At 52.9% G+C, this 14,747-nt stretch overlaps 1 protein-coding gene across 2 annotated transcripts in view; it reads right to left on the minus strand.

Annotated features, from left to right (window-relative positions):
• Positions 1 to 5,504: 5,504 nt before the first annotated feature.
• PPP1R16B (protein phosphatase 1 regulatory subunit 16B) overlaps positions 5,505 to 14,747 on the minus strand; it is a 113,737-nt gene continuing 104,494 nt past the window's right edge. For both annotated transcript variants that reach the window (XM_051846107.2, XM_051846108.2), the window contains exons 8-11: positions 14,488 to 14,563; positions 13,708 to 13,837; positions 13,447 to 13,615; positions 5,505 to 6,313 (exon numbers count right to left, since the gene is read on the minus strand). In XM_051846107.2, the coding sequence (XP_051702067.1) occupies positions 5,804 to 6,313; positions 13,447 to 13,615; positions 13,708 to 13,837; positions 14,488 to 14,563 (885 nt within the window). In that variant the 3' untranslated portion in view covers positions 5,505 to 5,803. The remainder of the gene's footprint in view (positions 6,314 to 13,446; positions 13,616 to 13,707; positions 13,838 to 14,487; positions 14,564 to 14,747) is intronic.

Below are 14,747 nucleotides of genomic sequence, written 5' to 3' on the forward strand. Positions count from 1 at the left end.
CACCGGATTGGCTGTGGGTTTCGCCAGCCCCTTGGAGTCGCTGCGAGGACTGCTGAGTGGTTTTTAAACCGGGCTCCGCGGCGCTGGCTGGACATAGCCGGGCCTGCTGGGACTCCAAGCTCTGCGGTTAGGCGGGGACAGCGGCCGGCCTTGAGCAGCCTTACAACCTCGGGTGGCGGCGCGGGCAGTGAGGCCCGGGAGCTGGGTCCTCGGCCATCCCAGCGCGCCTCCTGGCGGCCGCCCTTCCGCGCGGCCCCGCAAGCCCCGGGTGGGGAGGAGAGGCCCGGAGCCTGCTCCCCGGACACTGAGCCGAGTGTGGCCAAACGACTGTATCCCTTGCGTTTAAGTGTTCACCTATTTTTTTTTTTTTTAATACCGGTCCGTCGTGGTCATTACTTCCTCGACGACACCCTCTGGCGGCTAACGCCAATGTTCTTTGCCTGTTAACTAATTTCCGCGTGCTTTCCACCTGCCCCAAAGCAGCCATTCCAGGCTCCAGAACCACAGTGCATCCGAGTCACGATTTCCAGTAGCCCCAAGGTTGCCCGGCCGCCCATCTTTCCCTCTCCGGCTGTCTTCTCGCCTTGCTCTCGGAGCCTTGCTTTTCCTAACACTGAGGAAGCAGCCGCAGTCAGAAGGCCACATCCAAGGTCTCCCTGTCTCTTCCCTGCCCACAGTCTGACCGCCTCGGGTCTCCATGGGTGGACTGTGCCTGAGCCTTCCAAGCTCCACCCCCTCCACCCCAGCGGGAGCTTCCAGCCCCTCCACGGCTAAATGTGGTCCAATCAATCAATCAATCAATCGTCTATCTCCTCACTCCTTCCTATCAGCGCGCAAGCAGGCTGCAGCAGTTTCACCTTACAACACTCCTCTTGAGACCTGCCTTGAGAGCTACCTCCCCACTTCTCTGCCACTTTGGCATAAAACCTCAGCCGGGTGTGCACACTTGCCGGTCTCCAGGTTTGCCCCGGGCCTTTCATGAACCCCTCCACTGAGGCGAACACCCCCTGTCCCACCAAAACATCTGCCAGGGTCACCAGGAGCTCCAAGTGCCAAACCCAGCAGCTTGCGGGCCTGGTCTGTGTGTCAGTGAGCTCGTGCACACAGGGCTGTAAGCGCTTCCTAAATCCGAGGGGCTTCCATGATCACGTAGCAGCCGGTACACTTCTGAAACCATGCCAGCCTGCCCCTGCTGTGACAGCTCTCTCTGCCCATTCCTGCCTGGGAGACCCTGCAAGCCTAAGTGTAGGGCCTTCCATGTGTCCCTGCCCTGGCACCCTGTGTCCAGAAGGCTACAACAGGGCGTCCTTTGCAACACCTTTGCAGACACCAACACCAGGGTGTGACAGGGACGAGAGCAGTGGTGTGGGGCTGGGCCACACATGGCCTGTCTGTGCTCCACTGTCCGAATGAGCAGGGCCTCACCTGCCGTGTCGCTGTGAGAAGGTGGACAGATGATGGCATGTTGACCACCATAAGCTCCATGAGGACCAGGACTGGGCAGGGATCAGGGGAGGGGCAGGACAAGTCAGCGCACTCCCAGATACGGGGATGTCACCAGGCCGATCTTTGAAAATGTGGGGAATGGAGGTACACTCTTAGAGGGCCTCGCGTACATTTCAAAGGGAATACAGAATGAAGATCATCCCCAACCAGCCGTCTCCCCTGCATGTGTCGGCTTTCACCACCTCCCCCTGCACAAGGACCTCCGCTCCACGTCTCCTGTGCTTGGGACGGGAGCCTCCCCGACCCTGCGTCCCAGGCACCACCTCCGTGTGAATTCAGATCGGCACAGTTCAATGAGCTCACAGCAATAATCAGTCACACCAGCACGTGTTATTAAAAGGAATTTAATAATCTTAATTAAAAACTCTTAACAGCGAATTCCATCACAGGCCTTGGCAGCTGGAAGCAACTCCAGGGTCCTTTGCCCCTTTGGGATGTGGCCGGGTTGCGGTCTGGGGCGTGAGGCCCACCGCTGCCACGTGCCAAGGAGCCATCTGGACGTTACTTCAATACAATATCAAAGGTCCGCAAGGGTTTTTTTTTTTTTTAAAAAAAAGGTTTTAAATATATTAGACTCTCTTGATTGCCATTTTTACACAAAGCTGCTGATACAGTATACAGAGTTTTAACTTTTTTTTTCACATAAAATACATTTTTCCGAAGTGTTCTCTGTACATCAGTGGCTTCTGGTCTGGTGAGTTATTGCGGAGGGCTGGGGGTCTGCAGACTTTTCCTGGGTGTGCAGAGCCAGGCCCCGCACAGTGGCACTTGCGATGCCCACGGGAAGCAGGCCCTCCGGCCAACGAGAGACTCCGGTGAGGAGAGGGCTCTAGCTTGGGCAGAGGGTCCCTCCGCGGAGCTGCCCACTGGCCACGGGACCGTCTGTTCTTATGTGCCTTGGAGGCTCTCCCAGGCTACAAATAGTAAGAGCTGAATTCAATCCTTCCGTCACCTAGCAGGAGCACCCTGCTGGGAAGCTCCCCCAGTATCCTGCTCTGAGAGAGCAGGTGGGACAGAGAGCTCTGGATGGAAAAGTATCCAACACCAAGAACCAATCGGCCTGGTGCCAGCAAACTGCATTGGGACAGGCCGGGGGCAGGAGGCACGCCCTTCCTAACTTCTCTAAGCCCTTGAAACTGATGGAATAGTGCAGGGCGGTTTTGCTAACGCTGCATATTGGGTGGACAAGTACCTCCTGGAGTCTTCTCTAGACCCGGGCCTCCCTGGCTCAGCTTCCCAGAGCTACTGGCCAGAAGCTCACAATCTGGCGAGAGCCACAATTTTCGATATTTTAAAGAATAAGGTGACAGCAAGGACCACAGCTCGCAGCGAGCCATGGGACACCTGCTTGGGAAGTGCCTCCTTTAACCTGCCGGGGACCATCACCAGACCTGGGTCTCTTGCAGGTTTCTCCTTAATCCATAATCCTCACCTGCCAGCGAGAGGCAGATTCACAACAGAGGCTCCATGTTCAAAGGGGAAGCTGCCTTTCCTCCCAATATCCCCTGGCGGGGTCAGGGGACCAGGTAACAAACGAGCAAACAAGGGCAAGACAGTGACTTCAAGAACCTGAGATGCGTTTGGCAGCAAACTGCAGACTCCTTGTTCTTCTAGAAGAAGGCAGACTGCTTCATGCAGTCCCCCCGAGATGCCGCCGGGAAGGCAGCTACCCCTGAAAATTCCACAAAGATCTGGGGTGGCGCCAGCCTGGAACCCAGGCCCCAGCATCTGCACCAAGGCAGCTGTTTGCCAGCTAAAGGAATTCACACTCTAAGGATTCCAGGAATTGAGAAGCACAAGGAAGGACGCTGGACCGAGATGCAGTCACTCTGCTGACCCGTGGTCCTTGGGGGACTGGAAAGAGCGGTTTCCCTTCTCTCTCTCTCTCTGCAGAAGCTGACACAGTGCCTGGCACGCTGAGGGGAATCAGTTACATTAAGGGATCAATCGATGGCCTTGGCTCCTTCTTGGAGATCTCTCCCAACTTGTCCCTCAACATTCAGGACACCCACAGGGACAGCTTCCCAGGGATGTGAGGCCCCCACAAGGCATGGTTTGACCTTGATGGAAAACTCGAGTTGATGCCCAAGAGTTGCCTCTGCCTGAAGTGGGCTGCGGTTGGGAAATCGACTGGGATCCCAGTCTTGCAGGTGGAGAGGAACTGGCCCCAGAGGGAGAAAGAAGGGGAAGGAAATGGAGAGAATGCTTGGGGAGCTCCAGGAGGCAACAGGTGCCTCCAGTCTCCACCCTCCCTACACACACCCTAGCAGAAAGATGAGAGATCTGCCCTGCCTTGTGGCTCAAGTTAGCTACTCGAGAGGGACTTTGGTGTTGGTCTGAACTGAGCACTGTGTTAAAGCCAACGACGTGCTTTGGATTATCCTGCCCTGCTCCAGCCACAGGCTGATGATGGGGAGCCTGCCCCAGACCCCAGGACCTGGGAGGCCTCACGCACACCTGCCTTGTCTCCTGGGCCACCCCCTCCAGCCCTGCCTGCATCCAGCAGCAGTCACTCCCACCAGCCCTCTGCCCTGCGGCCCAGGTGCCAGCTCCTGGTAAGGCATCAGCCCGGTGCCTGCAGGTCCAGCTCCCTCTCTGACTCCAGGGGCCATGGAGGCCACAGTAGGGGACCTAGACTGACGGGCAGCAGACCCCATTACTAGGTTGTGGCACGAGGGGCGCTAGTCCAGCCCCAGCCCCCTGGCCCAGGAGCCCCTCAGGGAGAAATTCTCATAGGCTGAGGGGGGTGGGTTCCAGGGGGACCCAGACCAGTTCCCCAAATTAGAATTTGGACCTAGGGGGCCGCTTCAGAGCATTAAGGAGGTAGTTTTAGGACACATAGAAGGCGCACAGAGCAGGGAGCAAACCTGCAGCTTGTTAGTTCCACCGCAAGGTTTTGGCTGGGCCTGTGGACAGCGCCCAAGTCGTGAGCAACAGTTTCGAAGGGGCTCGTGAGAGAATGCAGTGGCGGGCAGGGCAGCCTGTCCCTTAGCGTCTGACCCCTCTCCCCCAGCAGCAGGCAGTCTGGGGCTAGGAAATGTGGGGCTGGGTGAGAGCCCGTGCCAGCCCCGCCACCGCGCTCCTGAAGGTGGCATAGGACGCTGGCCATGGGTTTGTAGCTGGCAGGAGCAGGCTGGGAGCCCTTGGGCTGGGTGGGAACTCACAAGAGCCGGATGGTAAACTAATCTCACTGAATATTTCAGAAAAGGCAGAGCCAAGCTGGGATCCTAAAACATTCACTATGTACGCGTGGCTGTTGTGTCAGGTGGGAGGGGAGGAGGCGCAGGTGGCCCCAGACTGCTGGGTGGTGGCGCAGCGTGAGGACGGCTGGCTGACATGGGCCACACTGAAACAGTCTGAAGAGACACAAGGACGGGCCGAGCGTGTCTTCAGAGATGAACTCCCACTGCTCTCTGGGAAAGGCCTTCCAGGGGAAGCTCCTCCCTCGGCTTCTGATTCCAACACCAGCCAGGCAAACTTGACCGTGACACCATCATGAGAGGAGTCCCATCCAGTTGCCCTGGAGTTCAACATCTAAACAAGTTGTTTTTGCCAAATGCAGTCAAAAACACTGACTTTGCCTGAATACCTCCATCCAAGGGCAAACATGATTTGGTTTGTTCCAGGAGTGGAACAACCCCTGGGTGGTCACACGGCTCTCGGCTCTGGCACAGGAGGGAGGGCAGCTGTGTGGAGCAGGCCCGTGCCTGTCTCACCTAACCCACGAGGATTCCTGGCTCCCTCTGAACACACAGAGGCGTCTTCCCCCTGCCAGGCCCTGGCATGACTCAGCTGTACTCTGGGACTCAGCTCCGCAGGCCCCCTGCCATGCTCACGCCACTCGGGCTGTGGTCACAAGACACTAAATCTTCCCCACAATCCATTTGGGAACAGGGCACAGATGCTCATCTCCACCTGCCTCCCATGAGTCCTGGTGTCATCCTCCATGTGTGGGGTTGAGTGTGTGTGTGAGACAGAGAGAGAAAAAGAGACAGCACTGGTCCCGAGAAGCCTTTACCAAGACCAGAACTGAGATCCCCAGCCCACCCTACCAAAACGGGCCAGCAGGGTGAGTCAGGAGGCCACTGTGTTTCAGAGGGCAGGCGACGCAGCAAGAAGCACAACCATGAGGAATGGGGCTGCTAGGGGCAGCTGGGTGAGGGCTGGGGTCAGCATTGCCCTGGAAAGCAGAGCCCGCGCCTCCCCGGCCACCTTAGGATGCCTCCCCTGCCAGGGCGGCTGGGCTGGCACGGATCCCTCCCTCCCCGAGGCACTGCTCTCCTCTGCCGCCCGGAGACTAGGAGATGCGGCAGCAGCCGTGGACCTTCTCCTCCATCTCCTCCATGGGGGCCTTGAACTTCAGGAGGGGAGGATCTCCGCTGGTGACCGTGTAATACACCGAGGTCCCGTTGCTGCTGTACGGTGAAGTTCTGCCTCCGATCAAGGGGGCCTTGCCTTCACTGCTGCTCTCCCCGGTCCTGGCCATGCTGCTGCCCAGGTGGGTGCTCAGGAAGGGGTGGCTGAGTAGCTTGGCTGCAGCCCGCTGCCGCTTCAGCTCCAGAAGCGTCTGGGGGCTCTGCTCCTTGTAGCCGCCCCAGGGTGGGGTGGCGTCGGCCACGCCAGGGCTGCCGTAGGCCAGGCTGTAGTCGGGCACCTCGTGCACCTTCCAGACATCCCCGTTGGACAGCGCATACTGGTAGGCGCTGACTGGAGCCCGGAGGCCATTCTCAATAGGCCCGTCCAGTTCACCCCGGGAGATCTTGGTAGAAAATTCAGAGAGTAGCACGGGCTTCTCCAGCCTGGGGTTCTAAGGGGAGAAGGACAACGTTAGCGCTAGCTGGAAGAGCCACCCGTCCTCCAGCCCTTGGCCCCACCTGGGTGTTAGGGTCTCTGTTTTCCTCTGGGGGACCACCCATCTAGGTGTTCTGGTAGAGCTGACCACACCCCATCCTTGCTCCAGGGGCTGGACCTTGACCCCAGGCCTGGCGGATCCACACATATCACTATAAGGGTCAGGAATGGGCTCTGAACTGAAATGGGTTCAGTGGAACTCCACCCTGGGGCTTTTGCAAATGGAAAAGAGATGTTACTATAGGACCTGGTGAGAGTGATACAAGCTGGGGGCTGGGGGGGGGGGCAGCACGTCAAAGGCTCTGCCTGCAAATGGGGCTGGCGTCAAGGGAGACTGGGAGACAGAAAGACACCATGTCCTGGAGTCCCTTGGGCCAGCTGGGCCCAGACTCTTTGGTTATAAGAGCTGATAAATTCTTTTTTTGTTTAAGTCAGTCTGAGTTTGGGTTTTTGGTCACTTAGAACCCTTGTTCTCTTTTAACAGCACATCTCTATTTCAAATGACTGGCATTCTCACCTAGGGTTCCTGTATACCCAACAGTCCTTGGATAATGAGAACTTGAAAAGCAGCTACTGGCAAGAAACTATAAACCAACTACAGTAAAGATGAGAATATGGCAAAATCACCATGAAGTCAAAAGACACAGGAAAGCACAGGGAAAATATTTGCAACATATATGACAGAAAAAGGAATAGTTTCCCAAATATATAATGAGCTCTTCAAAGTCAATTTTTGGGGAAGGTGTAGTGGCACAAGGGGTTAAGCCATTGCTTGAGATGCCTGTATTCCACACTGGAGTGCTCCTTAGCTCCTCGGCTTCCCATCTGGCTTCTTGCTATTGTGCCTGGGAAGGCAGAGATGGTGGCCCAAGTACTTGGGTCCCTGCTACCCATGTATGAAACCCAGATGGTGTTCTGGGCTCCTGGCTTTGGCCTGGCCAAGCCCTGCCTGTTGCAGACATCTGGAGAGCGAACCAGTGTATGGAAAATCTCTGTCTGTCTATCTGTCTCTCTCTCGCTCTCTCCAGTCCTCCCTCCTTCCCTCTCTGTTACTTTGCCTTCCAGATATAAATAAATAAATAAATCTTTGGGGAAAAAAAGTCAATTTAAAAATGCCTAATATACTGTAAACATGGGTAAAGGACACTAAAAAGAGGGAGGGTATTTGCTGCAGTGGTTAATGCCACTCAGGATGCTGGACGCCCATATGGAGTGCCTGGGTTCAAGTCCCAGCTCTGCTTCTGATTCCAGCTTTCTCTTAATGCGTACCCTGAGAGGCATCAGGTGACAGCCCAAGTACTTGAGTGGGAGACTGAGATGAGTTCTGGGCTCCTGGCTTCAGCCTGGTCCAGCCTTGGCTTTTGCGGGCATTTGGGGAATGAACCAGTGGACAGAAGATATGTCTCTGTCTCTATGTCTCTTTGCTTTCCAAATAAAATGAAAATAAGCTATTTTTTTTTAAAAAGACACTAACATAAAGCTCACAGCTGAAATATGTAGATACATAGCACATAAACACTGGCAGAATGTTCAACCTCACAATAATAATGACAAACATTTTAAAAATAAAATATTATTTTTGTATTGAGAAGTATTGAAAAATGTTATCATTACTCAGAGATGGCAGGGGTGTGAGGAAGTAGATGAGAGTGTTAGCCACCACAACCTCTTTGGAGAACAATTTCACAGCATCTCTACATAAAAAGAAACTTTAAGGCGGGGATGTATACTTTGTACCAGCAGGCCCCTAAGTCTTTGTTTCTCAGATTTACTCCCTTCATATGTACAAAGTATAAAAGTCATCACTGGGCAAGCAGGAAACTGTGGCAAGGACTTGTACTAGAAGGTTCTGTGGCTGGCATAAAGAATGAATGAAAACATCTCCAGGATGCCACAGAGGACCTCCAGGAAACACGTAATGAGGTCAAAGACAGCATGGTGGGGGCACTGCCGTGGCGGGTGTCCCCTTCTGCGTGTGTTTCCCTGGCTGCTGCAGTGGCTCCTCTGACCTTTGTGGGCAGACTGCAGCTGCATCAACCCGGACAGACTCTTCATGGTCCAAGTCAGCGCTTCCCATGAGCACGTGAGCCACCCGGGGATCTTATTAACATGCATTTTCTGATTCAGCAGGTGTGTGTTCGGGCCCCAAGTTCCTGCTGATGCTCTGATGCTTTTAGTAGCTGGGCTCTGAGGACACTGTTCCTGCCTTGGATGAACAGTGGAATCATCTGGAGAGCTAAATATTCATGTCTACGACGCCAGTCTGAAAAGACTGCCTATCACAGACGCCAGCTATATGACACTGTGGCAAAGACAGAACGGTGGAGACAGTAAAGGAGCTGTAGCTGCCGGGGCTTGAGGAGGATAAAGTGGGTGAAGCACTGGGGATCTTTAGGGCAGTGAAAATATTCTGTCTGATATCATAATGGTGGATACGCGACATAACGCATCTGTCAAAACAAAAAAACGTACAGCACAAGGAATGAACGGTACTATAAACTATAGGAACTAGTGAACAGTAATGTGTCGGTGCCGGCTCCCCAGTGCCAGCCTACGTACTACACTAATGAAGATGTTAACAAAGGGAGAAGCGGTGGAGCATGGTGAAGGGTAAGCAGGAACTGGCTGTACTTTCCATCCATTTTTTCCTATAAACTGAGAACTGCTCAAAAAACTGAAAGCCAATCATTATTTTTCAAGAGAAAAACATTTATACAATGCCTTAGTCCCAACCCCACAGATTCTGCTTCAGTCTGAGCCCCAGCCTGGACATCAGGATTTAACAGACAAAAAGCAGGGCAGGACTCCGGCACAGTGGTGGAGACACCGCACGGGACGCGGGCATCCTACCCTGGAGGCTGGGCTGGAGTCTAAGCTCCACTTCTGATTCCAGCTTCCTGGTCCCTCCATCCATCTGGTAGATTTCTCTGTCTCTCAAACAAAATGAAAATACATACAAAACAAAACACACGTCCCTAGGTGATCTTATTGTACAGTTAGTCGTATTTGTGAACCACAGATTAAAGAAGCTACAACTGTCTTATTGCTGCTGTGCCTGGTACCTGGGCGTTAGCTCTGCAACAGCAGGAACCAAAGCCAGCCCTGGGGACTGACGAGTAGGAATCCGACACAGGGCCCAGGCAGAGCAAACACTGCCTTAGAGAAGTGGTTCTCATCTAGAGGGCCGGGCCCCCGTCCAGCCAGGGCTTCTGATTCGACAGGTCTAGCAGGAGGCCTGAGGCTGTTATTCTCTAGGGAGCTTCCAGATGATGCTGAAACTGCTGGCCCAGGGACCCCACGTACAGGCTGTCACACCCTTGCCACATCTAACGCCTCGAAAGGACCAGGGACAAGAAAGGAATGCAGTTTGAGCTCTGGAGCAGGGAGCCAGCCTTGTGTCCACCAGGGCCTGGAACTGTGGTCCTACATCTGACAGTCGCCCTGGGGCTAGGCCTCTGGGTACCTGACCTGGCTGTGCTGCATCTGTGCCCTCTTCCTCCCCAGGCTTGGAAAACTCAGGTCCAGAGGCAAAGAAGCCCATCTGGTTGCCTCTCCATATCCCAAATAAACTACAGCCTCCATGAGGAATTAATCAGCTTAACTAAGCAGGGCTTCCAGCAGCCATATGCCTCTACCCTGCCCCCTAGAGGACTAATGATTTATGACATACTGCACACCAGGGTCTATGAGATCTGAACCAACACAGGGACAAAGCCAATGTGGAAGAGGAATCTCGGTTTCCCATAAAATAAGGAGAATATAAACCACCCAGCAAACAAGAAGGGAAAGATGCTTCACAGAAGAGGATAAGCAAACAGCCAGCAAGCGCCCCATTGAGTAAACGTGCATTTAAAATGTGGGTTGCCCAGCAACCCTGCCACAATGGCTCAAGTTGAAAAGACTGGCTACAGCAGAGTTGGCGAGAAGCACACTTACACTGCCCGCAGGAGAGCAGACAGGTGCAACCAGCTTTGAAGACTGCTTGGTTGGGTATCGGTTTGGCTCAGCAGGTAAGTCTCCACTTGGGGTGCCCACATCCCATGTCACAGCACCTGGTTCGAGTCCCCGCTCCTCTACATCAACTCCAGCTTCCTGCTAATGCTCATACGGGGAGGCAGCAGATGATGGCTCAAGTATGTGCGCCCCTGCCACCCATGTGGGAGACACGGGTGGAGTTCTGGACTCCTGGTTTCAGCCTGGCCGCTGTTGAAGGCAGTTGGGGACTGAACCAGTGAATGAGAAATCTCTGTCTCTATGCATTCCAGATAAAATGAAAATATTAAACTATTTTTTTTAAAAAAGGAAATTGTTTGGCAGCATCCACTAAAACTAAACACGGCTACCGCATGACTCACACTGCTGTCCTGGGGATGCACCAGCAGAAAGCAGTTTGGCCACCAAAAGACAAGCACAAGAATGTTTACAGCAGCTTTATTTATCACAGCCCAAACTGGAAACAGCCCAAGTACCCACCAGCTGAAGAACAGATTTGTAAATTGTAATAGAATCAACCCTTCGTAGCTGTGAGGGACTGGTTCTCAGACCTCTATGGATGCCAATATTCATGGATGCTCAACTTTCTCTCTACTTTTAAAATTTATTTTTTTTATTTATTTGAAAGTGGAGGGAGAGAAAAAGAGAGAGAGAGAGAGAAAGAAAAAAAAAATCTTCCATCCTCTGGTTCACTCCCCTAATGCCTGCAACAGTAAGGGTTGGGCCAGGCCAAAGCCAGGAGCCCAGCACTCAATCCAGGTTTCCCATGGGGTGGCTGCCTCCCGAGGTGAGCATTAGCAGGAAGTTGGATCAGAAGTGAAGCGTTTATATGCATATACAAAACTAATATTTGGTGCTCAAAGTTACACACCTTTGGGGTGAACGGAAGAAACAGAGGGGGAAGGCAATTCATTGAAAACTCCCTTTAGATTGGTGTGCTTTAGTATACGTAAGTTACAGGGCTACCACAAAGAAAAGAATCAATAAAGCACGGGCGAGGAGGCATCTGAAATGTGCTTTGATTTTTAACTGCGATGCTTTTCCCCAGCTCTCAAGCTTGGCAGAGGAAGAACAAAACATGCGTGTGCCTTCTGCACACCCAGCCTGCAGCTCAGATGGGGTTCTGTGGACAGGTGCCTTCACTCCTGCAGGTGAGACAACCCGAGAGGGCTCTCCTGGTCTCGCTGGGCGGCAGGGTCCCTCTGAGACACACGGGAGTGCTAGGCAGCTAATCATTCTTCACCCCACCATAGCAATCCTCTCTAGAAATGTTCTCATCTGTTCATCACGTGGTGGGAGAAGCAAAAAGGCAGACATCTCTTGTCTCTAACTCTTCTCCGGCCCTCTACCTTCTTACCACATTCATGAGACAGCAGCCACACACAGACCTGAGTGTGTTGACAGTGGCCTGAACTAGTGTCCCTAAAAATTCCTGCTCACTTGGATCTCTGAATGCGGCATTGTGGAAATCAGGTCTTTGCAAATGCAATGAATTAAATTATGATGAGGTTGTACTGGGTTGGGGCAGACTCTAGTCCAGTGACTAGCATCCTTATAGAAGAGAAAACAGACACTAACACCACACAAGGAACAAGACCATGTGAAGGGGCCAGCATCATGGTGTAGCCAGTTAAACTGCCACCTGCAACGCTGGCATTCTACACGGGCACTGGTTCAAGTTTCTGCTGCTCCACTTTCAATCCAGCTCCCTGCTAATGTGCCTGGAAAACAAATGGAAGATGGCCCAAGTACTTGGGCCCCTGTACCCACATGGGAGACCCAGAGAAGCTCCTGGCTCAGCCCTGGCTGTTGCAGCCATTTAGGGGAGTAAATAAGCAGATGGAAGACCTCTGTCTCCCTCTTCTCTCTGTAACTTTGTCTTTCAAATGAATGAATGAATCAATCAATCAATCTTAGAGAGAGACAGAGACAGAGACAGAGAGACAGAGAGGCAGAGACAGAGACCACATAAAGTTGAAGGCCCAGGCTGGAGCCTTGCCAGCACATAAAGAACACCTAAGCCACCAGAAGCCGGGAGAGAGGAGTGGAACAGACTCCCCTCCGGAACTGTGGCAGAATAAATGTCTGCTGTTGGAAGCCACCCAGTTTGTTACAGCAGCCACAGGAAGTGAAGATGAACCCCCTTAGGAAAGCAGAGGAAAGCCCAGGATCATGGGCCACTCCTGGAGCAGGCTGCTCAGAGCTCCTACCAGCCACCCTATGTGGTTTTCAAGAAGATTTTTTCCACCCAGGGGGCTTCCATAGCCTTGGCAGCTCATGACAAGAGCCTAGGGTGATTACTGATGCCATAAACAAGAGTGTCAATTTGTTAAGTCAACAACAGGAGTCACTGTGCACTTACTCCTCATGTAGGATCTTTGTCCTTAATGTGCTGTACATTGAGATTTAATGCTATAACTAGTACTCAAACAGTATTTTTCACTTTATGTTTCTGTGTGGGAGCAAACTGTTGAAATCTTTACTTAATGTATGCTAAACTGATCTTCTGTATATAAAGAGAATCGAAAATGAATCTTGACATGAATGGAAGGGGAGAGGGAGTGGATAAGGGGAGGGTTGCGGGTTGGAGGGACATTATGGGGGGGAAGTCATTGTAATCAATATTCTGTACTTTGGAAATTTATATTCATTAAATAAAAGTTAAAAAAATTAAAAAAAATAAAAATTTCACTAAATAAAAAAAAAAAGATTTTTTCCAACCAGGTGTATTCTGATGAATACTCTGCTCAAAATCTTGTTACGTCTTGGTGCCCTTTGCTCCAGGGGTGACCATCCTACTGACCTAGCCCCAGGCCAGAGCTGCTGAGGACAAGCAGGCACATGGTGGTCACTTGCTCCCTGTCCACTGTGAGACCGTCCTGCATGCCAAAGTGTCCAGCTGTCTCCCATCAGCCACCATCAGATGGGACCTGGCTGGATTAAGGACGCTGTCTACTGTCAGACAGGCCCCAGCTGGTAAGGGCACTGCCCAGCTGCTACCCTCGAAGGGTCTCAGATGGAAAGGCAAGACCAGGCTAGGCTCTGCCCTCCTCCCAAGACCATGGCTGGAGTGGGGGCAGGCAGGAGGCCACTCACGGGGTCCTTGTTCTCTTGGTCCGTCCTGGTCTCCCTGACGTCCCCATTGTAGGTCGAGGTCCGCTGCTCCTCGGCCGCGCTCCGCTGCTGCCACAGTATGGCCTCTCCCTCATACTCCTTCCTGTACAGGTTGGTCCTGTCCGACAGGCTGGCTCGACGCACCACCTTCCTGAGGGGACAGAGCGGGCGCCGGGAAGCTGCGTTCAGGTCCCCCCAGCAGGAGCGTGGGGGAGGCGCCCAGTGACTGTGCCCCTGACTCACCCACGGCTGCCCGCGCTGGACGTCCTCCGGCTCAGGGACGACTTGTGCCGCAGCTGGGACTTCATGATCACGTCGTGCTTGTGCTTGAGCTCCAGCAGCAAGACCTTGAACTCCTCCTCCTCGCACAGGTCTGAAGGGGCGGAGCAGTGCATTGTGGGGAGCAGGGCAGGGGCCCGGGGTCCCCGAGGTTGCTCTGGACCAAATCAGCTGCCTCCCCAACTCACTGAACACCCCAAGCATCTTTTGGGACACGGAGGGAGGGAAGAAAACAATGGCTGTCTTGTTTCCTGGGCTGCAACTCCAATCCTTAGAGGAAAATAAGTACGGGAAAGCCAGGTTCCATGCAGTTACGGCTCCTAAGGTTCCCAGCTGTGACTGAGGGAGTCCTGGTCATCAACTCCCTACTGATCCGAGAATTACTACTTTTCAGCAAGAAGCAGGTACCCATGCAGCCCAAGAAAGAGTCCCACATAATCACATCCACTCAATCTATCTAACCTCTTTATCACCTAGCCACCTACCTGCTAGCCTGTCATCTATCTGTAGAGTCAGCCTCCACCCATCCATCCATCCATCCACACATCATCACATCTGCCCATCTACTCTCTTGATCAATCCCTCTATCCATTAATCTACCATCCATTAATTTATTCATTTTCCACTTATCCATCTACACACCAATCCATCAGTCTATCCAACCATATATTTATCCATTTATCACTCCACCCACCAAAAACTTGAAGAATGCCTACATGTGTGCTGGTGTTGTGCTGGACTTACCTATTGGCATCTCATCCATGGATGTCCTAGCACTGAGACTAGCCCCATGGGACACCAACAGCTCTGCCATCTGCATCTGAAACACAGGAAGACACCCACAGTCTCCCTGCCCAGGGCGAAGAAAGCCCAGGGTGTGGAGTATCCAAAGTGTCTCAGGACAAGACCCAGAAATGGTGGGGCAAAGTTGATTGCTGAGAAAGGCCTTGAAGGCTGGAGATATGGAGGAAATCCTAAAGGGTACCATGCACTTGGCAACTCCT

This window comes from Oryctolagus cuniculus, chromosome 11 (genome assembly GCF_964237555.1).
Source record: "Oryctolagus cuniculus chromosome 11, mOryCun1.1, whole genome shotgun sequence".
NCBI classification, from domain to species: Eukaryota; Metazoa; Chordata; class Mammalia; order Lagomorpha; family Leporidae; genus Oryctolagus; species Oryctolagus cuniculus.